This window comes from Mytilus edulis, chromosome 3 (genome assembly GCF_963676685.1).
Source record: "Mytilus edulis chromosome 3, xbMytEdul2.2, whole genome shotgun sequence".
NCBI classification, from domain to species: Eukaryota; Metazoa; Mollusca; class Bivalvia; order Mytilida; family Mytilidae; genus Mytilus; species Mytilus edulis.
The window spans coordinates 19,455,520-19,481,886 of NC_092346.1; the positions used below are offsets into that span (position 1 = coordinate 19,455,520).

Here is a 26,367-nt window from a genome sequence, read left to right on the forward strand (position 1 = left end):
CTAATGTACAGTCCTGGTTATTATGATCAGATTATGAATGTTATTGAAGATTTTGGAAATGAAAGTTACATACTTAGATCCATGTATTGATTACTGTAATTATTTACATGTTAATAATCCCAGAGATAAAGTTCTAGAAATTATAGATCACTGGTCCCTTGTGGACCCCTTCAGAGAACTGTTTCCTGATCTACACAGATACACTTGGAGAGAAAAAAATCACCTTTCAAACAAGCATGTCTTGATTTTTTTCTTATTCCAGACTGTATGTTGACAAATTTAAGAAACTGTAAAATTGAACTTAGTTATCGTTCAGATCATTCTATGGTAGTTTTGGAATTTGAATTTAATCCTTTTGTTCGAGGTAAAGGTCTATGGAAATTCAATAATTCATTACTTTATGATATTGAATACATAAATATCGTTAAAGATAAGATTTTAGATGTTAAAAAACAGTATGGTGCATTGGTTCATAATTTTGATAATATACATGAGATTATAAGTAATGATGATCTCCATTTTACAGTAAATAGTCAGTTGTTTCTTGAAACTTTGTTATTAGAAATTAGAGGTAAAACCATATCTTATTCAAGCTATAAGAAAAAACAAAGGGATAAAAAGGAAAAAGATTTATTATGTGATAATGTGATATTGAAATATTAGAAGCTAAACTGGAAGAAAATTTATTAGATAGCTTAGAAATTAAAAAACAAGAATTAGAAAGTATAAGAAAAGAAAAGATTAGGGGTAAATTTATACGCTCTAGAATGCAGTGGATTGAAGAAGGTGAAAAACCTACAAAGTATTTTTGTGGTCTTGAATCAAAAAATTTTACAAGCAAAATAATTCCCAAAGTCGAAAAAGATGATGGGAACATTATTACAAACCAATTTGATATATTAAAGGAGACAAAATACTCTTATGAAAATTAATACAAAAATAAGGATACTATTGGCAATGGGTGATTTAGAAAGAGATTTGAAAGATTTAAAATTTAATAAATTATCTGTGGATGAACAGTTGAATTTAGAAGGGGAGATAACTATTAATGAAGCTAGCATTACTTTACAGAAAATGAATAATAATAAATCACCAGGGTCAGATGTTTTTTCAAAGTTTTTCTGGAAGGATTTAAAAGCTTTTGTTGTTAAATCTTTAAATTATGGATCAAATTTGGGACATTTATCAGTGACTCAAAGGCAGGGAATCATTACATGCTCACCAAAAGACAATAAACCAAGACATTTATTTACTCAAAAATTGGAGACCTATCTCCTTGCTTAATACTGTATACAAAATTGGTTCAGGGGTTATTGCTAGTTGTCAGTGTTGCAATTTTTTAATTTCGGTGAATCTATTATTTACTGGGTTAAAGTATTTTATAATAATATCTCATCTGCAGTCATTCAGGGAGGAAATCTTTCAGACTTTTTTTCAAATAGGACGTGGCTGTAGACAAGGGGATCCCTTATCACCCTACCTTTTTATACTTTGTGTGCAGAAATTTTGGCAATCAGAATACGAGGGAATAAAAATATTACTGGCATAAAGGATAGAACATAATTTATCACAGTTTGCAGATGATACTTCACTTATTTTAGATGGAAGTGAACAGTCCTTAAATCAAACTTTAAATGAATTAGATTGGTATGCAAACCTCTCAGGGCTAAATATAAACTTTTCTAAAACACAGTTAGTTTGGATTGGGAGTAAAAGATACTGTAGTGACAAACTTTGTCCAAACAGAAATTTATCCTGGGGTGCAACATCTTTTAAGTTATTGGATATTAATTTTGACGTAGATCTTGATAAAATTATTAACATCAATTATTGTGAGAGAGTTTTGCAGATAAAAAATCTAATCAAAATATGGTCAAAAAGAAATCTTACAGTAATTGGTAAAATTATAGTTGTGAAAACTCTGATTTTACCTGTCCTTAATCACCTTATAATTACATTGCCAAACCCAAATCAAGAACTTGTGAAAAAGATTAATAAGCTTATTTTTACATTTATTTGGAATTCACCAGTTCATAGAGTCAAGAAGGAGCTGTTACAAAAGGATTACAGTGAAGGTGGATTAAAAATGATCAATCTTAATTCCTTCATCATAGCACTCAAATCTACATGGGTTAGAAAACTTTTTCAATCTAATAATAAATGGAAAAATGTTTTATTTTCCATAATAAATCAAGAAAAATAATTTAAGTTTGGAAATGGTTATCTGTCAAACATTAATTTTGACAGGACGCATTCCATGCTTGGGACATTATTGTTGATAAAGAAGAAAAGAATATGTGGGAATACTTTTTGTCAAGCCCACTGTGGATGAATAATTGTATATAAATAGTAAATAAACCTGTATTTTATAAAAACTGGTTTAATAAAGGTATATTTTTCATTAATGACATTGTATCAGATGCTGGAAAAATTCTCGTTTGGAACAGTTAGATGAAACATTTAAAATTGATAGAAATGCTATGAAATATAACAGCATGATTTCTGCTGTAAAGAATGCAAGAAAGGGATATGTTTTTGATAATTATAAACAAGTCACCCCTTTTATTCCTTCATTTGCCAAGATTTTTTTTAAAGCTCAAGGGGAACTAAAGACATGTATTCACTATTAATTAAAAATAATATAGTTTCAACAGGTCAGAAAAAATGGGATCAAATTGTAAAGGTAGATGAAGAGGAATGGAAATTAATTTTCAAATTACCTTTTAAAGTCACAAAAAATACCAAACTGCAGTGGTTACAATAAAGAATAAATCAGCATATTTTAGGTACTAATAAATTTTTGAATAAAATTAAGGTGACTGACAACCCAAATTGTACTTTTTGCCAAGAAGAAGTAGAAATTATTGTACATTTATTTTGGAATTGTGAGATTGTTCAAACATTCATTGATGAAATTGACTCATGGTTTTTGTCAAATGGTATAAGTGTTCCATTTACCATAAAATATTTTCTATTTGGGGATATTACAAAATCATTTAGGGGGAATGCTGCAAATTTGATTTATATGCAGATAAAACAATATATTTTCAACTGCAAATATTTTAAGAAAGCTTTAACAATGCAGGCAGTGCAACATTAAATTAAAAAAACTTCATTTTTTGATATTACTGATATGGTATATAATTTTTTCAAATATGGAAAATTGTATGTATAATAATAACAAAAACTATTAATTTTCTGACTTCAAAGTAAAAAGCAGATCAGAAATATCAACTAGTGAAATTTAGATGTTACTATAATGAGCACATGATGACATGACTATCATATCTATATTGTTACTTACATGTATGTCCTTGTTGCAGTTCATTTGAAAAATAAAGAAGGCTCATTGATGATGCCCACGACCACAACCAGTAGGAAGGGGGGAGTGTTACAAAAACAACTTGGTGCTTAGCAGGGCACAGCTTTATACGAATGCAGAAGTCGAACCCTGAACAGTTGGGGCAAGTATGGACACAACATTCAAGCTTGATACAGCTCTGAATTTGGATTGAAATCAAATTTTTGATATAATATGAGTTTCTGACACAAAACAAATGTCAAGATCTTACAAATCTATTGCACAACATTGTGCAATTAAGGATTTCTTCTTTTAACTTTTCAAAAATTTGGAATTTGAGAAATTTGAAGAAAAAAAAATTGAAAACAACTACCATCCCCCTTTTTTTGCAATGTGTCCAAAACCCGACATTTCTTTATACATAATATAAAAGTAGTGTAAGGGAGGTAAATCCAAACATACCCAACATGGTATGTTCAATGTTTTAGAATTACCTCCCTTACACGTCTTTTAAATTGTCTTAATTGTCCATTCACCAGAAATACCTAGTTTTTCCGCTTTTTTGCCCCTAATTCCGAAACATTTTGAGCCATAACCCCCAAAGTCAATACTAACCATCCCTTCATGGTATGGAAACTTGTGGTTTTATTTCAGAGAGATTCATACATTTAAACACAACTTATTGTTTGAAATTATTATTTTTGGCCCCCATTTTGGACCCTTATTCCTAAACTATTGGGACCATAACCCCCAAAATCAATCCCAACCTTCCTTTAGTGGTATTGATCCTTCTTGTAAAAATCTATAGAGATCCATACACTTAAACACAAGTAAACTGTAAACTAGAAAAATGCTTCTTTTTGGCCCTTTTTCCTACATATTTGGGAAAATTAACCTCAAACTGAATCCCAGCCTTCCCTGTGTTATATGGAAACTTGTGGTACAATGTCAGAGAGATCCATACAGTAACACAAGTTATTGTTTTAAAACTAGAAAAATGCTTCTTTTTGGCCCTTAATTACAATAAAATTGAGAATGGAAATGGAAATGTGTCAAAGAGACAACAACACGACCATAGAAAAAACAAAAAAACAACAGCAGAAGGTCACTAACAGGTCTGTTTTCCCAATAACCCCTTAAAATAAATCCCAACCATCTACTTATGGTATTAAACATTGTGGTACAATTTCAGAACAATTGAAATACTAATACACAACTTTTTGTCCTGAAACTAGATATATCGGACAATATCCCTAATGCGCCTTGAAATGAGGAACTCAAAAGTCACCTGTAAACAAAAAATCTCTGTGTAGTGATATTTGACACTTTTCTATGATAAACAAGTGACTGAGCTTAACCCTTTATGTTAATTTAGAAAGTAGGGGAACACAGAATAAATGTATAAAATCTATGGAGCTTTTAAATGTGTTCAAAGTATTAAATTTTCAAAGAACTTATTGTGTTAAAAGGGGGATTTTTTACCATGAGGAGCCGCATCACAAAAGGATACTCAGGCTTTGCTAATTTACGGAAAAAGTAATCTCACTTCGTACCCCGAAAATTTAACCACATAATATGTCAAAATGTCTCAGCTTCAAAACGAGCCATCACACATATCAAAGTTAACGATATGGACTGAGCAACTGAAGAAAACGTTACCATTACCGCCTATGGAGAAACTAATACACATCTTGACCCACATGCTGTTTTTGCCCCTAATTCCTAAACCATTGGGACCATAACCCCCAAAATCAATCCCAAGCTTCCTTTGTGGTTATAAACATTGTGTTGAAATTTTATTGATTTCTTTTTACTTATTCAAAAGTTATTATCCAGAAACAATCCGTCTTCGGACGACGTTGACGACGACGATGCTGACGACGACGTGATACCAATATACGACCAAATTTTTTAAAATTTTTGCGGTCGTATAAAAACAATACTTGTAGTATTGAAACAGGTGGCTCTTAAAAGTTAAGTTCATGCATCATAAACAAGTCTTTCCAAAGTCCTTCATACAGTTGAAAATAAATGATGTCATAAGGTTTAAAGTATTCGTTTTAAAGAAATATTCTGGACATTGAACTCAAATTTAATCTTATTTTTATTTACTTGAGACAAGATGATGTCATATCATTCAAAACTATGGCATCTTTATCCTATGTGAGGAAAACTCTGCAAGAAATTAAAAACACAACGTCCTTAGACTTATTATAACAGAAAGGTCAATATACCATTGCAACAAATATTATCAAAGTTCAGAAAGTCTTTCCTCAGATTAGCTTATGTTTTTCATCAGAATTTCATCAGCAGCATAGCATACATAATATCACTATTGTGTCAATGATCAGTAGAAACTATGTAAATGCTTGTAAGAAACAAATACTCTTTTCTGAAAATTGTAAATTTGATTTTGAATGTATAATGAAGAAACAGAGTGTTCATAATCAACAATGTTAATGTTCGTTAGAAACACATACCTAAATGAATGGTTTTTTTTTAACTTAATTTTTGGATACTGAAATGCCTATTTGTAATAACTCATCATAGATACCAGTATTAAAATTCTGTATGCCTGAAGCATGTTTCATCTACAAAAGACTGATCAGTGACTCTGTAAACCATTCTAAATATTATAAAAGTCAATTTTTAACTAGATAATGAAAGAATCCAGTTTAACATTCATCCATCATGGCATGACAGATTACTCAGCTCTGACTAACCCAAAATGTACCTTCTGAATAAAACTGAATTATATATATCCTATATATTATTGGAAAAACAACCAATTTTATTAAATACACATTTTAAAAAGTTTAATTGTATTAGAAGCATCTGTTGAATAAATCATTTCCTTCATAACTACATTCAGATAAGATAAAGGATTAAGCAATCCTCTGTCTGGGAACTGCATAAAAAATGAAGGTATCAAACAATAGGATGGTTTGTTAATTGTCATGTTATCATGTCTTTAATTCAATTTAATTTTTATTGCTGTGTGTGGTGTTTTTTTTTCTAATTTCACAAATTCAATTAGGGTAATAGCTCTATGGTAAAGTTAAACAGATTGACAAATAGATGAATTGATAAATAAAGACCAAAGGTAATCCTGATCAATACTCTAAATAAATTACTAGTACTATTCCCTGATTCACACTCTTCTCAAGTTTTTTTAATTTTTGCATGAGTTATCTTTCTTTAAGAGCAAAATACTATCTTTAAAGTGCCAATGTGGAAATTGTCTATTATAGTTTTATTTTTGAGTCAGCCAATTATCTGGCCATAAATATGTCTCCACTTTGCATTTTTAATGATGAGACAGAATTAGGAATCAAATAAGAGATGTGTACATGACTTGGAGAAAGTACACAACATCATTTTTACCATCTACAACGTTTCTATTGAAATTTTTCCTTTACTGAAAAAATTAAATAGCTTTGATTCACTATCTGGAAACATAACACCAGATTGAATAAACAAAGTACAACTCTAACTTCACTTTAAGTATTGTAGTAATTTCCAAAGTGACAAAAAGACTGAATAAACATGAATTAAGCTTCAGTTTAATATAAAGTTTTAAAAAAAAAGTTCAATATATTTTTTATGTTAATAAAACAATAACATATATGAGACTTCACAAGCAGTGGTGGGACCTAGGGGAGGAAAGGTCCCCTTATGAAGCTTAATTCATGTTTATTCAGTCTTTTTAACGGTTCCCTTACAAATTTTGTCTAGTTTGGGGGCTTGCAGTAATTCACTGTTGGAAATTGCTACAATACTTAAAGTGAAGTTAGAGTTGTACTTTGTTTATTCAATCTGATGTTATGTTTCCAGATAGTGAATCAAAATGTAGTTCTTGGACCTTTTTTTTTATGGGGGTGAAGTTATTTCTGCACATTCTGATAAATTCCAGGCAAGGAAAATAAACTTTATTTTAGCATAAAGATGAAAATAGAATTAATTTTCCACCAAAAGCATTTGATAAAATATAATGAGAGTAACAAACTCATTAATCTAATAAGGATTCTTTGTTTGTCCAATTTTCTGATGTTCAATTTTCTGATGTAACAAATTTAATTTGTCATTTTAATTAACTATGACAACATGCTTTCATTTTCCACTCAAATTTCAGTAATAAGTAAAAAAATAATGGCGGCAAACAGGAAAGATCCATCAATGAAATTATCAAACAGTATGTGTCTGTCATATTGAGTTTGGCTAATTATTCATACTTGTTGCCCTTTGTTTGAAAACTGAAGCTGATTACCCTAATGAACTAGTGATGATACATGTTCTGTACATATTTTCTGAATCCAAACATTTGGTTTTGGAAAACTATTAGTAAACCACAATACTTCAATGTTTTAAGAAGATGTTTATCAAATGCCTCAGAGGTTTTTACTTGCCTGTACCTCAGGTTTTAGATTATTCCCAGATGGGTCTAAAAATATGACACAATAAGCTAAAGTAAAGTAAAAAATCTTGTGTTTCCCTTACACCACATCAGTGCAAAAAGGCTATTTCACTGTTACAGTAAAACATGGCAATGAACAATCATAGAAATGACACTAGTACTCATATTTGTACAGTGGCCATCTGAAGGACGCCTCTGTGTGTGGGATTTTCTTGCGGTGTTGAAGACCCATTGGTGGCATTTGGTTGCTTTCTGTTCTTTGGATGGGTTGTTGTCTCTTTGACACATTCCCCAATTCAATTCTAAAATCTTAGTTCATTGACAATAACAAAGTGATTGTTGACTACTTGTCATCTGTAATCCTGGTGGACATATTAATTCTACTACGTAGTCTTATAATAATGTTTTTGCTAGCTGTCCTTAAAGTTGCGTGTTTCTAGTGCTATAAGCTGCCATTCAATGCTTGATGAACAGGTTACGACATGGAAATCTATTTTTCAGGACCTTCAAATTGCAGTTGACTGTTGAATAACAAATTTCGATGTCAATTATTGTAGGAACTTCATCCCACAAACTTGAAGCTATCCTTAATCATCCTATCATTTAAAGCCTATTGAACGTCTCAACTATGTTGTAAATTCTGGATTATGAAAAATATTTCTATAAAGGACAACTTATTTCTAAAATTTTAATGATGAAAAATTTACAATTTTTAACAATAATGATGAAAAATTCCCTACTTTAAAAAATAATGATGAAAAATTTCTTTCCGTGAAAGGTCATTAGATAAAGGAGTAGCATTTCATCAAGATGGATGTCCATTTTATAGAACAGGAAAACACGTTTTGTCATGAATATAAAACAATTCTCGTCCATCACAAAATTTCACATTACATGTCAGTTTCTAATATATTTTTTCGCTATTTAAGGAGGCTCGCGGGTATAAGATTTTCAGAAAAAAATTAAACATTTATTTTTTATTACAAATTTTTTAAATTACCTTTAGTAGTTGTTACTTTGTCATATGGTACAAAAATCATTCCAAAAAATCAATTTGTGTTGGCCCCAGGTGACTTTGAAAATGTCGATATCATTGAAAAAGCTCCAAATTATCTCCCTTTGGTGCAAAAATGCCTTTTTTTGGCATTAAAATTGAAATATTTTTTTAACTCATCGGTGACCTATATTTTTTATTGTTGTTTTCAAATAAGCTATACATAAACCAAATAATTGTAAAATTTAAGCGATTTCTGTAATTTAGTTCTTTTTTTATTTCGATATTACCGCTATTATTAGTTTAACAGAAAAAAAGGACATTAACAAAAATGTATGCTACTTTCGAAGGCAGACTGTGAGCGTAAATGAACGGTGACCCCATTTTTTTATTTCATTTTTCTATTAGGTACAATATAAAGTTCATTTATAGAAAAATATAGCAAAATCCTATATTAAAATAAAAAAAAATGATTTAGACCCGCGAGCCCCCTTAAATATAATATGTCTACGATATCATCAACAAAAAAATTACAATGAGAGTTCAAAATAAAAAAAAACCCATGTCAACGGAAAATGACTGTTGGCACTAAAGTAGATTGGCAATTGTCTGCAACTTGATTGTTCCAATCAGTAAGTCACACTTAACATACAACCATCGTGACGAGAAACAATTTCGGTAAATTAAAAGTTGTATAAACATATCATAAATCTTTTTAAATTGTTGCCAGGCGATGTTTTTAATTACAGACATGTTTTAAACTACAGACATGTTTTAATTTGCAGACAAGATTGAGAGATAATATAACATGCCATGTGAAGAATTTAATCAAAATAAAACTTTTAAAAATTCTGTGTTAGTTCAATGACTGACAATGGTATTGTGTCCTTTATGTCAAATATGCAAGTATGGATTTTTCACTTTAACCCAAAGAAGTTATAGTTTTCTATATTTTATTTTCCATTTTCATTAAAAGCACCAGTTATAAACATTGCCATCGATTAACAAATTTTTCAAGGTGATTTTTAAATGCATGAAAATTAAAAACTAATGAAATGAAAAAAAATCTTGCATACTTTAAACATAGCAGATATTTAATTATGGTTACGGAAGACAAAAACATATATTTTGAGGACAACTAAATTCTATCTCCGTCCAAACAAAAAGTCAATTTCAAAAATGTCTTTTGGAAATTGAAAATATTTGTGTCAGCAGTCAGATAACCTTGACATACAAAGACAAAAAAGACTATTACCATATGAACTGTCTTGTGGTTAATTAAAGCTGAAAGTTTTCATTGAAAGAAAAACACAGTAGGGAATAATGTGACATTCTTAATTGACTGAAAGTACAATAAAAAGACAATATTGCTCTCTCGTGAATTGTTACACCTAAGTTATTGAGAGTTGACACGCAAACTTAAAATCATCCATTTATTCACTATCTAATACAAACATGTGGCTATTATTATTGTTGACATTCAAATAGTAAGGATTAGGTCATGTGTCATCAATGGTCACTCAAATTGACTGATTTTTTTTTTAAATTAGAAAACCTTTTTGTACTGGTAGCCAAATTAGAAATAATAGCGTGTCTGCCATACACGATTTATATTTTGCTAAAACAAGATACTTGTTATGAAATTTCATATAGATATGATAATAATAAATCTAAATTATAGAGTTTTAATCAATTAAATTAATTACAATTACCAAAGGGACCTGTTTGGTAACATGCTTCCTGAATGTTAAAGAGTACCAATCAAGCAAATTTTGATACTGTCATATGTCATGGACATCAAAAAGTCATAAACATGATAAACTCATTATGTCTAGGGATTTACTAGGGTACATCAGAATATTGTAAAGTCAGAAATTATTGCATGCATTCATTATTGAAATTTTGTCATTTTGACTTAAATGCAGATTTAATTTTTGCAATATTGAGAAAAATCCTGTTTAATTCATTTAAACAAATTCCAAAATGCAAGTTCAAATTATTGCGATTATAACCCTATTGCATTTTCCCCAATAATAAAAACATCGCAATAATTTCTGAATTTACAGTATATGGTTTTAATGAAAAACCTGTATTTGGACATGGCTGGAACTTCAGCATCTACAATTTTGTCATTAATTGAATGCTTGATTGATGGTACTTAAAACTACTTTCAGCACTATTGAATATTCTAATATGACGTGCTTTTTTCGCTTTGTGAACAAACCCACGCTCTAAATCCAATAAAATTTGTATGTACATATGTATATTGACTTCTTCAGAATAATTAATTTTATCAAATTATCAAGCACTTAATATATTTCCTTAACTTTAAAACTCTTTCAAACTCTTAAATGGTGCACATGATGTTACTAATTCATTTATTATGACTGTAATGTGTTGCATTCTGAAATTGACATATTTGACCTAGATACGACAACCGTTCATGCTGGCTGTTCAAACTCCTCCCTCTGAAAAATCACAGTGCCAGCCGTTTTCTTCTTACAAACAATAAGGGAGGTTCATGGAAGAGCCTACACAAACGCTTTCATACTTATACTTATTATGTTGAAATTAAGAAATAATTGATGCAAGCTATACTTTATTGAAGTTTAAACTTGGGTAAGCGTTATATTCATGTTATTTTACCCCTCACTATCGCTCGGGCAAAAATAATCAAATATAATGCTTACCCATGTTAAAACTACAATAAAGTATAGCTTGCATCAATTATTTCTTAATTTCAACATGGTCAGTATTTATTGTTGGAGGAAGCCCAAAGGCCAGAGAACTACAGACCTTTGGTAGGAAAACTGACAACCCTAGTCAATTAATGTTGGAGTAGACATCGCCTGCCATGGAAGGGGTTCAAACTCACAAACTCAGTGTTGACAGGCTAGTGATTCAGTAGTTGCTCTACTTAGACCACATGGCCACCAAAGACCCTTAAATTTATCATAAATCCCACATATTCCAGTATAACACTATTTCTATCCCACTCATTTTAACATACAATGTACCTAAGGACAGACGACAATTGAGTACTCATAAAACTAATTAAGAACTGCAAAATATATATCTTGTTTTCAAATGACGAAACCTTATCAGTTGTATCTAAGTTGTCATTCAATTTATTACTTGGTTTTTTATATCAGAAATATAATAGTCTCTAATGATTACATTCAAAACAAGACTATACGTTAAAGTGTAATTTAGAACTTGGCGCATGTTGATACATTTATTTCCCTTCCCTTAGGGAGAAATGAATATTTGCTCACACCAGAAAAGTCATATTTCCCAACAGACATGAGCTAATGCTAAGCTTACCCCCCACTCCTATTTTCAAAGTACATTTGTATTTTCAAGCAGGATGTAGGTAGGTGTCTGACAGATCCGAAAAGTGCTTGCACTTTACAACTCATCACTGTTAAGCTGCTACTGTAATCAAATATGCAGTCATTCTGTGCAGTAGTTCATGAGAAAAGTGTGAAGAAAAATATGTTTTAATTCAATATGAATATGAATTAAAATTTCGGCAAACAGGAAGAAGGTGTCTAGTAAATTCCAAATGCACTCTTACTTTATAAATGATCACTGTAAAGCTGCATTCTGTATAGAAGTTTATGAAAAAAGTGTGACTGCAATAATTGTTAGACAAACAAACAGGGACAAGTTGTTTAAAATAGAGACCCCACTATTATTGGGGTATAATTAAATGATTTCATTACTTAATCTTTTTTTGACTTCTTGAAAATATTTTAATAAGGTAGATGCAATTTCTCATATCCCTTGATTTTAAGGTAGATTCATGGTATACTGCCATCTTGGATTGTACTATCGCAGTACACAATCAGTCTAGTTATTTGCCCAAATTTGCAAATTTGTAGACAGATGTGCACTTTTATTGGTTAGACTGTTTCTTTATATGAAGAAAACATGCTGATTTATTGCATTATCCCAAATATTTATACAAATACCAAATATTTGTGTTTTAGAATCAATTTTGTTTTGAGCCATTTAAGGGGAGATAACTCTTTAGTAAAAAAAATATACTGGTCTGATAGGGAAATTTAAAATTTTTAATTGTAGCAAGAAAACAAGTTTGGTGTAACCATTTTTTCTTTTTATTTTCTTAATACTTATAATAAAACATATCTTCTCACAATTTATTTCAAAATTCTATCTCAAAGATTTCTTTTTTTGCATAAAAATGTGTTTTTGCATGATCATTCTAAGCAAATTTAGACAATTTTCAACAACTCATAGCTTTAATAATAGCACAGTGACCCACGCTTTTTATCATATTTTTGAAAAGAGCACTTAAGCAGGGTTGCCTCAGCGTCTGAAACAGCATATTCAGTGTTAAGACATACCTTGCCAGATATCCCCCTGGTTACACAATATAATATTTACCAGTTGTTTAGGTCTGATTTGTGATATAATTTTCTTCATGGATTCTCCATCAGATCTTCCCTCAAAGTCTATATACTGGATGTTAGCATTGATGTCTAATGTTACAGTGGCCGCTACACACTTTGTAGGTACTTCTGACAGATCTATGAAAGGAAAATCTAAAATTTGAAATCCATTGCAACAAGAGAAAATCTTGATCATCAACATTACATTTTCATCCATATACTTGACTTCAAAGTAGTGCTGAATAATTATGCCATGTTTCATCACCAAATACTCTTTGGGGTTTTCAGGTGCAACAAATATTTGACAATGTCTTTCCAAGTATAGTTTCTACTTTGCATATAACACATCTTCAAGTAAAGATGATTTAGCATCTTAAATTTCATTACCCAACTCCAAGGTTTTTGAACTGATATAAAAAAAGATGTGGTATGATTGCCAATGTGATAACTCTCCACAAGAGACCAAACAACATATGATGGAATATGTAGACAGCTCTCTGACAAGCAAAAAATCCTAACTGTATAGATTTAAGGGCAAACACTACAGACACGGGGACATATTTCACTCCACACAGCACTAGTAACAAACACTACAGTAAATATAACTAGAGGTTCTTAAGAGCCTGTGTCGCTCACCTTGGTCTATGTGAATATTAAACAAGGGATGCAGATGGATTCATGACAAAATTGTGTTTTGGTGATGGTGATGAGTTTGTACATCTTACTTTACTGAACATTCTTGCTGCTTACAATTATTTCTGTCTATAATGAACTTGGCCCAGTAGTTTCAGTGGAAAATGTTAGTTTTAAAATACAAATTTTATGAAAATTGTTATAAATTGACTAAAAAGGACAATAACTCCTTAGGGGGTCAATTGACCATTTTGGTCATGTTGACGTATTTTTAGGTGACTGGTCTTACTTTGCTGTACATTATTGCTGTTTACAGTTTATCTCTATCTATAATAATATTCAAGATAATAACAAAAAAACGGCAAAATTTCCTTAAAATAACCAATTCAGGGGCAGCAACCTAACAATTATTTTTATTTTCTATTTTTAGCCATGGCGGCCATCTTGGTTGGTTGGCCAGGTCACGCCACACATTTTTTAAACAAGATACCCCAATGATGATTGTGGCCAAGTTTAGTTTAGTTTGGCCCAGTAGTTTCAGAGGAGAAGATTTTTGTAAAAGATTACTAAGATTTACGAAAAATGGTTAAAAATTGACTATGAAGGTCAATAACTCCCAAAGGGGTCAACTGACCATTTTGGTCAAGTTGACTCATTTGTAAATCTTACCTTGCTGAACATTATTGCTGTTTACAGTTGATCTCTATCTATAATAATATTAAAGATAATAAACCAAAACAGCAAAAATTCCCTAAAATAACCAATTCAGGGGCAGCAACCCAACAACGGGTTGTCGGATTCATCTTAAAATTACAAGGCAGATAGATCTTGACCTGATAAACAAATTTACCCCATGTCAGATTTGCTCTAAATGCTTTGGTTTTTGAGTTATAAGCCAAAAGCTGCATTTTACCCCTATGTTCTATTTTTAGCCATGGCGGCCATCTTGGTTGGTTGGCTGGGTCACGCCACACATTTTTTAAACAAGATACCCCAATGATGATTGTGGCCAAGTTTAGTTTAGTTTGGCCCAGTAGTTTCAGAGGAGAAGATTTTTCTAAAAGTTAACGACGACGGACGCCGGACGCCAAGTGATGGGAAAAGCTCACTTGGCCCTTTGGGCCAGGTGAGCTAAAAAAGATGTGGTATGATTGCAAATGTGACCATTTTGACAAATTTTGCAGTTACTATAAAAATGTCTATGTGACTGATAAAATGTAGGTCCTAGTAGTATGAAGTAACTCACAGCAATAGAAACATTACAGAAGGGGAAAAGCTTTTGTATTTTCTAGATCATTGATCCTCACAATAACTAAAGAATCATAAAACTTACCTATCATTGACTCATCTTCTTTCTTTACTTTCTTCTCCTTTAAAATAAAATACAGATCAAACTTAAATATTTTTAATTTTGGATGTTACTTGTCTTCTGATTGGCTGACATTATTTTGTTGTCAGCCCATAGACATAATTAAGTCATGTGACCGTGACGTCATCAACGTTTTTTCATGGTTTTCTACGGTTTTAAATGAAATTTAGAATTAAATTATAAGAAATGACTGTAATATTTTTTCTGTCTTTTCCATATAGCATAAAAAATGTGGTGCACACTGTTAAATAACTCGCTACGCGCGTTATTCAGTGTGCACTAAATTTTTTATGTTATTTCTTCATGGACAGAAAAAATATTACAGTCATTCCTTAAATAATTAAAATCTATATAATTTATATATATATATGTGACCAAAATATGTGCGCCTGGCCTAAGTCAGGAATCTGTTGTTCAGTGGTTGTTGTTTTTTGATGTGGTTCAAAGGTGTTTCTCTTCTCTTTTATCTAATATAGATAAGACTGTTGGTTTTCCTGTTTGAATTGTTTTATACCTACATTTTATGACCCTTTTTAGTTTGCTGTTAGTTGTGAGCTAAGGCTCCTTGTTGAAGACCAAACTATGGACCTATAATTGTTTACTTCTTACACATTGTAACTAGCTATAGGATGGAGAGTTGTTTCATTGGCACTCATATCACATCTTCTTATTTCTATTAAAATTGCTTTAGATTCTGATATTTTAGAAATCATGAAGAAAGTTTGATCGTCTTATGACATCACATAAATATGCTAAATGTTTTTCAATTTCAGAACAAAATGTGCCTACCCAGCAATTTTATAAGTAAAATTTGAAGAATAAGGAAATGAAAATGAGATAAAAATTGTTAACCACTTAATGCAATGCTGACTTTGTTTTTACATATAGCAATATCACCCTGTTTGCTATTCATTTAAGTTTTACACCAACTTACAGCAGTTGTTTCTTCATCTGCAGGAGCTACTTCTAAAATGGTGTAATCTTCAGGTCTGAAATAAAAAAAATATATGGAAATTTGTAGAAATACCATAAACAACCATAACCAATTGAGGTATTGAAAATCAGAACTGTGCTTAACTTCAAGTAAGTTCTGCCTTTGTAGTTAAACAGAACATTAATCCTATACCAGAATCTCAAAGACAACATTAAAATAAGGTTTGATAAGATCCAATTACTGCCCTTATTTGGTCCAATAGTTATCAAAGGTACCAGTATAATAATTTAGTACGCCAGACACGCGTTTCTTCTACATAAGACTCATCAGTGACGCTCAGATCAGAATAGTTATAAAGCCAAACAAGTAAAAAGTTGAAGAGCATTGAGGACCCAAAGTTCCAAAAAGTTGTGCCAAATACAGCTAACGTAATCTATTCCTGGGATAAAAAAATTCTTAGTTTTTCGAAAAATTCAAAGTTATGGCCTTTCATTTCTAGCTAACATTTCTAATAAGGATTTGATGCAGCATTTTAAAATAGTTACCTAAAAAATCCTCTTTTTTAATTTAGTAATCAGCACCCTTTTAAATGACAGGAAACTTAGCAGACATATTTTTATTTTCCACCATTTATTTTTTTCAGGACAAAATTTATGATCAAAGTTCGTAAGATTTGTTAAGTAAATCAAATAATCTTTGCATATATTGGGTGTAAAGCTTAACAGAAATCATCTTGATTTATGTTCTCACATGTATCACATCAAAACTCTTTTTATATTGATTTCATATTTTCGTGGGAATTAAGCTTTTTCATATTCAATAGACACCTCTCTTTTGTCGAAAATTGTATGTTGCCCTCTAAATTGTATGTGGCTTTTTATATATTTGTGCTATTGGACTGCTTACTTATTGACATATTGATTTGTCATAAGAGTAAACAAAACCTGGGTATTTTAATCCAGGTAATAAAAAAAATACTTCCTCTCCCTTTGTAATAACATAAACGATATCAATTTTTCTGCACAAGATGCACATTTCAACAATCAATGTTTCTAAACTTCCTTGTATGCCATCAAATGCTATTAACTTAACTACATTCATCCCATGTTCTTTTTCATTGAGAAAAAAATATTTAATGGGTGTGAAGGTTTTTATTATTTACTAAGCAATTTATAAATTTCTTTAATATGACATAAATCCAATAGTGCAGCTGCACATACTTGAATATCAATAATACCGTAGCAACTACCTGATAATTTCACCATACTCATCCCATTTGACTTTCTCCTCGCTATATGGAAACATTGGATAAGCTTTCTTAGCATGCTTGAAAAAACCTGTTCTTGATTTACCCTGGAAGAGAAACGAATCAAAGGTTAATAACCTGGAAATTAATAAAATACAATTTTCTAACAACCCCCAAATCCCCTCCCCCTAAGCTTAAAATAAATCAAATCTCTCAGTGACTGTTATTGCAAGAGTCAATCTGTAATCAAATATGTAGCATGTTATTGTTTTGATATTTGTGTATGTATATGCCTAACTTATCACCTACTTTTTAGAAGAAGTCGTCAGTCAATCACTTAAAATGTACTGATGCATGCACATTTAAGGATAAAAGGTCAGAAAAAAACAATGTAAGGTAAAAATTCTTGGTCATTCACTCCAAAAAATAAATCTGTGCTGAGTTCCATGACGAAAAATATTATTTGTTGCATGTCAATGCCCGTCTCTTTAATTATCTGATTAGATTCTTCTTTAAGACAAAAGAAGAACAGCTGTCTAAACCAAGGTCTATTTAATACAGAGTTGACAAATCTACTGTGGTAACTTTTCATCTTGTATGACATCTAGTTCCTTCAACTTAAACAATTCTATAATAAATAATTGTACTGTGTTTATATTTCATCCGTTATGACATATAGTTCCTTCAACTTAAAAACATTTCTATAATAGACAATTTTCTTTTGATACTACCAGGGATCATGACGCTTAACTCATAACATTTTATGACAAGCTGATAAAAGATGCATAAAGGCGCTTACAGTTTAAGCAAAACAATAAATAAATGAATTACCCTTTAAAAAGCGTTTATGAACAAATAAATCTACAAAACATGACTGTCATGACATAGTACATTGTATTAAGTGACAAAGAAGCACACAAGTACACCATGACTTAAACTGTCAAACATTTGATAGAACCCTGAAGTCGGATCAAATCCGAAAAAAATCTAGAACCATTCATTTAGAAAGTATGATAAAAACAGGAAATCTAGTAACAGTCATTGAGAAAGTAGGATAAAATCAGGAAATCTAGCGACAGAGTCAATGAGAAAGTAGAATAAAAGCAGAAAATCTAAAAACAGACATTGAGAAAGTATGATAAATCAGGAAATCTAGTTAAGGTCATTGAGAAGTAGGGTAACATAAAAAATCTTGTAACAGACTCGTTGAGAAAGTATGATAAAATCAGAAAATCTAGCAACAGATTTGAAGATTCATTGAGAAACTATTGTAAATCAGGAAATCTAGTAAAGAGTCATTGAGAAAATAGGATAAATATCAGAAAATCTAGAATCAAACAGCAACCAAAATTGCTTATGTCTTTTTGCTTTTATGCTTTTTGTATGCTCTTTCTTTGATATATTTCCTTTAATATTGAAATGTATAAATCAGCAGAATATATATTCTAAAGGAAAATCTATGGATTTGAGATAAGAGATTTGATGATTTTAAGACAAATTTAATAAAGTTTTTATATCGTTTCTATATAAAGGTTCACTTTGAGCCAGAGTTGTAAGCAAACTAATACCAAAATGTGTGACATAGTAAATTTCCTGTTCCTTGACCGTAATTCAAATATAATCTTTTTTCAAAGAAATAAGGAACAATTTCAAACTGTGTAGATATATTCTAGATACAAATCCATGATTTATGAAGTATCCCATGGTACACATCTATCAGCTACAAGATTTTAACAATATACAAAGTTCGAGGGGAACACTTAAGAGATTGTAAAATGAAAATTTAAACATTCATGAGACACTAGTCTAATCGACAATCATAACAACTTACATCTATATGTCAATTTAATTTTTCCCCCCATCCTGATTATAAGATTTTTAATTTAGATATGACAGTAAATAGAATTTTTATTGTAGTTTCATGTAAGCAATAAAATATAGAATTAATTTTCTGCCAATACTAAATGTACCATTAAGTCAAGTATAATGTTCAAAAGGGATCTGATGTATTGTTTTAAATAAATATAAAAACTTCATTCATTGATTTAAGGAAATGATATGATGAAGATAAATTTTGTTATCTTCTTATAAAACTCAAAACAAAATTTAATCCCAGTACAATTTTATGGTAGAAGCATGATGAACAAATAATAAATATGTGATATAAGCATAATGATCTAATGTAAAATTTATGACTTGAAACTTATGAAATTACTGAATGTCTGATAGATCCCAATTCAAATGTGATTTACTTATATTATTAATTCGTATATTTTAACAAATTTGATTCATTTAGGGATAGTCACATGTTAAACTATATTTTCGAAGGTAGAGAGAAAACGGCGGATAGCAAAAAGCATATTGACCAGCAAAAAGCATATTGCACGGTTATTTTTAGAATATCTAAAAACCGATATATACTTTGTGATGTCATGTAATGAATTTCAGGATATTGTTTAACGGTTTGAAACAAATGATATCTGTGATCGATTATTTGACGAAAAAAAATTTTCAAATACATAAGATGTCCAAAAAAAAAAGTAAATGAAATAACAACTAATATGTTGTTATTGTCAAGGAGACAATGTAATATCTATAAAGTTCCAACAAACCTAAATGACGATTTTGATACAAACATGGTCGGAAATTAATAATATAACAAATATAGCCTTTGTATGAGGTCAATACAGGATATATCAACCCAAAGAAGTATATCGACCTGGTACTTTTGACTACAACCTTAATTGTCTTAAGATATGAAATCAGAAATTTCCATTGTGAAAGAACTATTTAAGACAATTTTTAACTGCTATACAGCATAAAAATTTCTCAACTGCAATTTGTCAAATCAGTAATTCCAAAAGATGGATTACTTTACCAATCCTATTTTTTAAAAGGAGAATTTTAATTGTCCATTTTTAGATATTATCTTTTGACATTTTGGCAGATGAAGAAAAATAGAACTTCCACTTTAATCGTAACTTGACAGGAATGGTCTTTCTATAAAAAGAAACACTTGCAACTTTTATCACAATTTACGCAATTGGTTTGTATTTTTAAGAGGTTAATGGTACTCACTCAGAAATAAAAACCCATTTGTTTCAATTTGTAGCTAAAAGTAACATTTACAAAATATAAAGGAAAAAATAGGTATAAAATTTACATTTTTAATTTCAGTGGATTACTGATAATTTGAAGAAATTCAAACTAAAAAAAAATATTTTTAATTTATTTAATGAAAACAACACATAAATTCCATGTGTCTGAAGTATTTTTCATTGCAACATATCATTCAAAGACATTACAGTTAAATGTGACACTTGTAAATTCCATCCAAGAAAAGTTTAAATTAAAATATTACATAGCGGAAAGAAATATCTAACATTTTATTAAACATAGCCATTAAGACAACATGTAATGACATTCTGAGAATATATTGTGCTACATTTGTCAACTGTGTCAAAACAGTGTCAATAAATTTCAATCATATTAAAATTTAACATTGAATAAAAGCTTTCAGGCAAAATGATGCATCACAAAAGTCACATTGAAATTCAAAACAAACTTTAACTAAATTAAGTTTGGAAGGAACAATTAATATTTTGTATTTCAATTATGAGTTTTAAGAAAATAAAGTTTGGAAAGACAGATCATTTTTCACATTTTCAACAATGAGTTTTAATACAATTTCTGTAGTAGGCAACTTTTAAAAAAACTATTAAATGAGAATGATGAAGAATTATTTTTTATTGAATCAACTTTTGACAATCAAAACAAAAATAGCTAGCTGAAAACAAACAAAAATTGTGTCAAATGCTCTGTTGTTTTGCTTATTTTATTTAATAAATTTGTTGATTTAAAGATTCAAACTTTTAAATTTTACCACAAAAAATGCAATTTTCTTTTTCATCTGATATCATCCTGAATATGCATGTTATACTTTTCACTGAATATTTAACAAAGAACAATCAATAATTTATCTGATATATGTTCAACAAGTTTGAAAAAGTCCATGTTGAAATTAAACCTCTCCTACATGGCAAAGAAACTTGTCACTTGTTGAACTTTTCCTCAAAAAGTATTGTTTTTTTAGTGTGGTGTATGATTGGTGTATAACCTACATCTGCTTTTATCATAGAAACCTCTCAGTGGTGAATTTAGAACTTTTCATAAGGGGGCCACTGAAGGACATAAGCCATGATAAGGGTGTGCTTCTCCAGTCATGCATCAGTGATTCCCTATATAATCAACCAAATTCTTCCCACAAAAGAGGGGCTCGGGCCCCCAAGGATCGGCTGATGCCTCTGTTACCTAGAGGTCTAGGTAGTTAAACTACAGTGTTCACTAGTTTGTCATCACTGAGATTGTGAGTTTAAAAATCAGCTAGGGAATGAAATCAACTAATTTCCACTGTGAAAGGAACCAGATGCTCTGCAGGGTGCAGCTTTATACGACCGCAGAGGTCAAACACTGAACAGTTGGGGCAAGTATGGACACAACATTCAAGCTTGATACAGGTCTGAATTTGGATTGTGATTAAATCGTTGACACAGCATAGGTTTCTAACACAGAATGAATGTGGTCTAATGGAGTTTGCAACAATAACTACTCATTTTAATACATCATAATACAAATGTATATTGAAATATAAAATGACATAGTCATGGTTAAAAGTAATATTGATTAAAAGTAACTTCTAAAAATTAATTTACAGCTAATCATCTCAAGACAATCATCATTTCTTAATATATAATTTTCAAGCAGTGTAAACATATTTATATAGCAGTATTCTTTAAATGCTTATTTTGGCCCCAAAAGCCTAAATCTTTTGGACCTTAACCCCATAATCATTCCAAGCCTTCCCTTTGTTATAATGAACCTTGTGGTACAATGGCAGAGAGATCCATACATTTGCACACAAGTTATTGTCCTAAAACTAGAAAAATGCTTGTTTTTTTACCCCAAAATCCTAGAATGTTTGCCCAATAACCCTTAAAATAAATCCCAACCTTCTACTTATGGTATTAAACATTGTGGTACAATTACAGAGAAATTGAAATACTGATACACAACTTATTGTCCTAAAATTAAATAAATGCTGTTTTTGGCCCATTTGGGCCCCTAATTCCTAAACCTTATGGACCATAACCCCCAAAATCAATCCCAACCTTCCTTTTGTGGTTTTAAACATTGTGTTAAAATTTTATTGATTTCTATCAACTTAAACTAAAGTTATTATCTAGAAACCATCTATCTTCTGACGATGCTGACGCTGACGACCATGACGGCGAAAACGTGATAACAATATACGACCAAATCTTTTAAAATTTTTTTTGCTTGTATAAAAATGAATACTATTTAATTGTTACAGCATGGAAACTTCTCAACTGCAATTTGTCAAGCCATTAATTCTAAAAGATGGATTAGTTTTCCAATCCTGGATTTCAATGACAGTTTAAATTGTCAATTCTTTTGGTATTAAAATCTTTGACAGATGAAGAAAAATAGAACTTCCGCTTTAATCCAAACTCGGCAGGAATGGCCTTTCTACAAAAAGAAACACTTGCAACTTGTAAAACATTATACACAATTAATTTGTAGATTAACAAGTAGATAAATGGTTCTAACACAGAAATAGACATATTTGTTTCAATTGTTGATAAACGATCAATTACACAATTATTAAATTAAAATCTCATGTATTATCAAATATTGCCATAAAGCGATCATGTTATGACATTCTGAGAATATAGTGTGATACATTTGTCAACTGTGTCAAAACTACGTCAATATTTCTTGATTCTAATAAATTTCAAAACTGAATTAAAGCTATCAGGCAAAATGATAAATATATTCAATACAATAATAAAGCTTTAACTGCGACAAATCAACCAACTAAACGAGATCCTAATGCACCACAAAAGTCACATTGAATTTCAAATCAACTTTAACCAAATAAATTTGGAAGGAACAAAAAATTTTTCTATATTACAATAATGAGTTTTAGGTAGAAGTTCTAACAACAGACATTTTGAATACATCAAATGAAGCTGATGAACAATATTCATAATTTTTTATTGAATCAAATTTACACAATCAAAACACTATCAGCTTGCTGTAAACAAACAAATATTGTGTCAAATACTGTGTTGTTTTGTTTTTTTATTATGCAAAAAAAATTTGTTGAGTTTAGATTCATCAAATTTATAAATTTTATTACCAAAAATGCAATTTTCTTTTTATGATTTTCCCGATTATGCATGCAATATTTACCACTGGATGTTCAAGAAAGTACAATCAATCATTTCTCTAATATATATGTTCCAAAAGATATTAAAAAGTCTATGACGAAACAATGTGTTTGGATTGATCCTGTTCTAAATCAGATGTTTTCCAAGAAAGATCAGTGCCAATCAAATTTTTTGTTTGAGTTACAGAGCTATAAAGTATGACATATTAGACTCCAATAAATGATGCAAGACAACATCAGTCATCCGTTATTGTCACTGCACCTTCAATTTGTCAGGATAACACATAGATTAATGGTACTCACATGGAAATTTAGACAATATACGTATAGTGTCTTGAAATATGAAATTTATTTGTATGAGGCTTAGAAACGGGGGAAATGCAAGGTTCTACCGAGCATTTCCCCTGTTTTATGCTGAATACAAATAAATTTCATATTTCAAGACACTATACGTAGATTGTTTTTATACTGAAATCGATAAAAAAAGAAAAAAGAAAAATAAAGAAAATATGTAACAAATACTGTTAAAAAAAATTGTTTGAAATTTCCCTCTTGGGGTACCATTTTGGGATATTTTCCTAAGATCGTAGTCCAGGCATGACATTTTAATGAATTAAACAGGGAAAATGAACTTAATTAATAACATTTAATAAACATGGTATATAAATTACCAATTTGAAGACATAACAAGTTTAAATTTGTAAAAGTTTGACCATTGTTACTACACGTTGTCATGGTTGTGACGTGACGTTGTTGATGAAATACAGTAGTTCCGGTTAGTAGGCTGGGCTTAAAGGTTAGTTGAGGTCATTGACATATAAAGGGTTATGTTTATACGTATAGCTTTATCTGTATAGTAAAATAGCTGATTGCAGTATAAAAAGACTAATGTGTTTCAACTTGATACTAAAAGTAACATTTACAAAAAATAAAGGAAAAACTAGGTATAAAATTAAAGACTAATGTGTTTCAACTTGACACTAAAAGTAACATTTACAAAAAATAAAGGAAAAACTAGGTATAAAATTAAAGACTAGTCTAATGTGTTTCAACTTGTAGCTAAAAGTATTCCTAGGCTTAAAAGATCATTCACAGAATTCAAAGATAAAAATTTGGTATAAAATTTGCATTTTAAAATTCTATGGTTAATTTTTCAGAAATTCAAACTGAAGATATTTTTTTAATTTAAAGACATAACAGTTAAATATTACCCTTGAAAATTAAAATTAAAAAACTCATATAACTGGAAGAATTTCCTTAAATAATGCCATAAAGCGAACATTTTATAACATTCTTAGAAAATATTGTGGTACATTTGTCAATGGTGTCAAATCCACTGTGCTACATTAAAAAAACTTTATCCTATTAAAATCCAAAATTGAACTACGCTTTCAGGCAAAAGGTTTAATATATTTCATAACAATTCTCAAGCTTTAAATCTATGTATTAACCAACTGAATGAGATTCTGATGGCTTATAAAAGTCAAAACAAACTTGAACTAAATAAAGTTTAGAAGAACAAATACATTTTTGACTTTCAATAATAAAAATTCTAATTAGCTATTAGCCGACTTTTTGAAAACTATCAAATGAGGCTGACAAATAATATTTGTTCTTTTTTATTGAATCAACTTATACAATCAAAACAAATTCAGCTAGCCTGAAAACAACAATTTTTTGTTAAATACGTTGCTGTTTTGTTTATTTATTACGCAAAAATTGTCTGATTTTGAGATGCGTCAAACTTTAATTTTACCACCAAAATTTAATTTTCTTTTTTATCTGACATCTTCCTGAATATGCATGCAATGTTTGCCACTGAATATTTAACAAGCAAAGTTTGGAACAGTTCTGTGATAAAAAAAAAACTTGTTTGAATTGATCCTGTTCTAAATGTCAGACGCCTTTATCTAAAATATAATTGCCTTTTTGTGTGCTGATACAATGCCGAATAGAAGTAACATAAGTATATAGGTGTCCAGCTTGCAGAATGGTGTAGTGAGTGTTCACACCAATGAGGTTTGTGTGTTTGAAATCCCGCTCATGGCAACATGCTATAGCTAGACCCCAACCTTAAATGAACAGGATTGCCAGCTAAAGCTTCCTTAACCAGAATCCTGTAGTAGGGAGCATATTTTCACACTACAATCAGATCAGTTCATAGCCCCTTTTGGTGGTGTTTGTGGTTATTTAATGTATATAATAAAACATTTTGGGCAGTTGTTGGTTGATATTTGTTTCTATTTGCAATGACACTGACTGTCTTTCTAAAACTGTAAAAAATAGGACAAACATTTCATGGGACAACCTCCTCTTTTTTTTTTGATCCAGGGAAAAACAAGATTAACTGCCCAAGCATACAATATGGTTATACTGTGGATTTTTTACTTTTCATTCAGTATCAACTTTCCTGAATTTCGTAGGTACAGGCTAACCACAAATTAAAATGTTCAAGGAATCTCAAATTTTCCATTGCAGACTTTGGCTAAAGCATGAAATTAAAAAACTACAAAAGTGTAAGTGTAAGTTTTCCTCAATTCACGAAATTGGTAATTACGAAAAATAAATGAATCCCTAGTAAAATCTGAAAACAAACTTTCAATCATATTTTAAGCACAACGAAACTTTACAAAACTTTACAAGACTGGTTATAACCTACTTCACTTTTCATCATGAGATCATGCTTGGCCTTTTGTCCTCCGACTGTGGAATATACATCAATGTCCATTTCAGCCTCACTTTCATCGCTGGATTCATCTTCTAACTCTCTGTCAAAATGTATTGACTGTATATATATCAAAAGTTATCTAT

The 26,367-nt window shown here is 30.3% G+C and overlaps 1 protein-coding gene across 2 annotated transcripts in view; it reads right to left on the reverse strand.

Moving 5' to 3' along the window:
- Positions 1-26,367, reverse strand: part of LOC139515983 (cleavage and polyadenylation specificity factor subunit 2-like) — a 167,125-nt gene that overhangs the window by 16,636 nt on the left and 124,122 nt on the right. For both annotated transcript variants that reach the window (XR_011662884.1, XM_071305780.1), the window contains exons 12-16: positions 26,216-26,324; positions 17,310-17,413; positions 16,061-16,115; positions 15,091-15,127; positions 13,120-13,262 (exon numbers count right to left, since the gene is read on the reverse strand). Coding sequence is in view for 1 of the 2 variants with exons in the window: in XM_071305780.1 (XP_071161881.1) it covers positions 13,120-13,262; positions 15,091-15,127; positions 16,061-16,115; positions 17,310-17,413; positions 26,216-26,324 (448 nt within the window). In the remaining variant the exon portion in view is untranslated. The remainder of the gene's footprint in view (positions 1-13,119; positions 13,263-15,090; positions 15,128-16,060; positions 16,116-17,309; positions 17,414-26,215; positions 26,325-26,367) is intronic.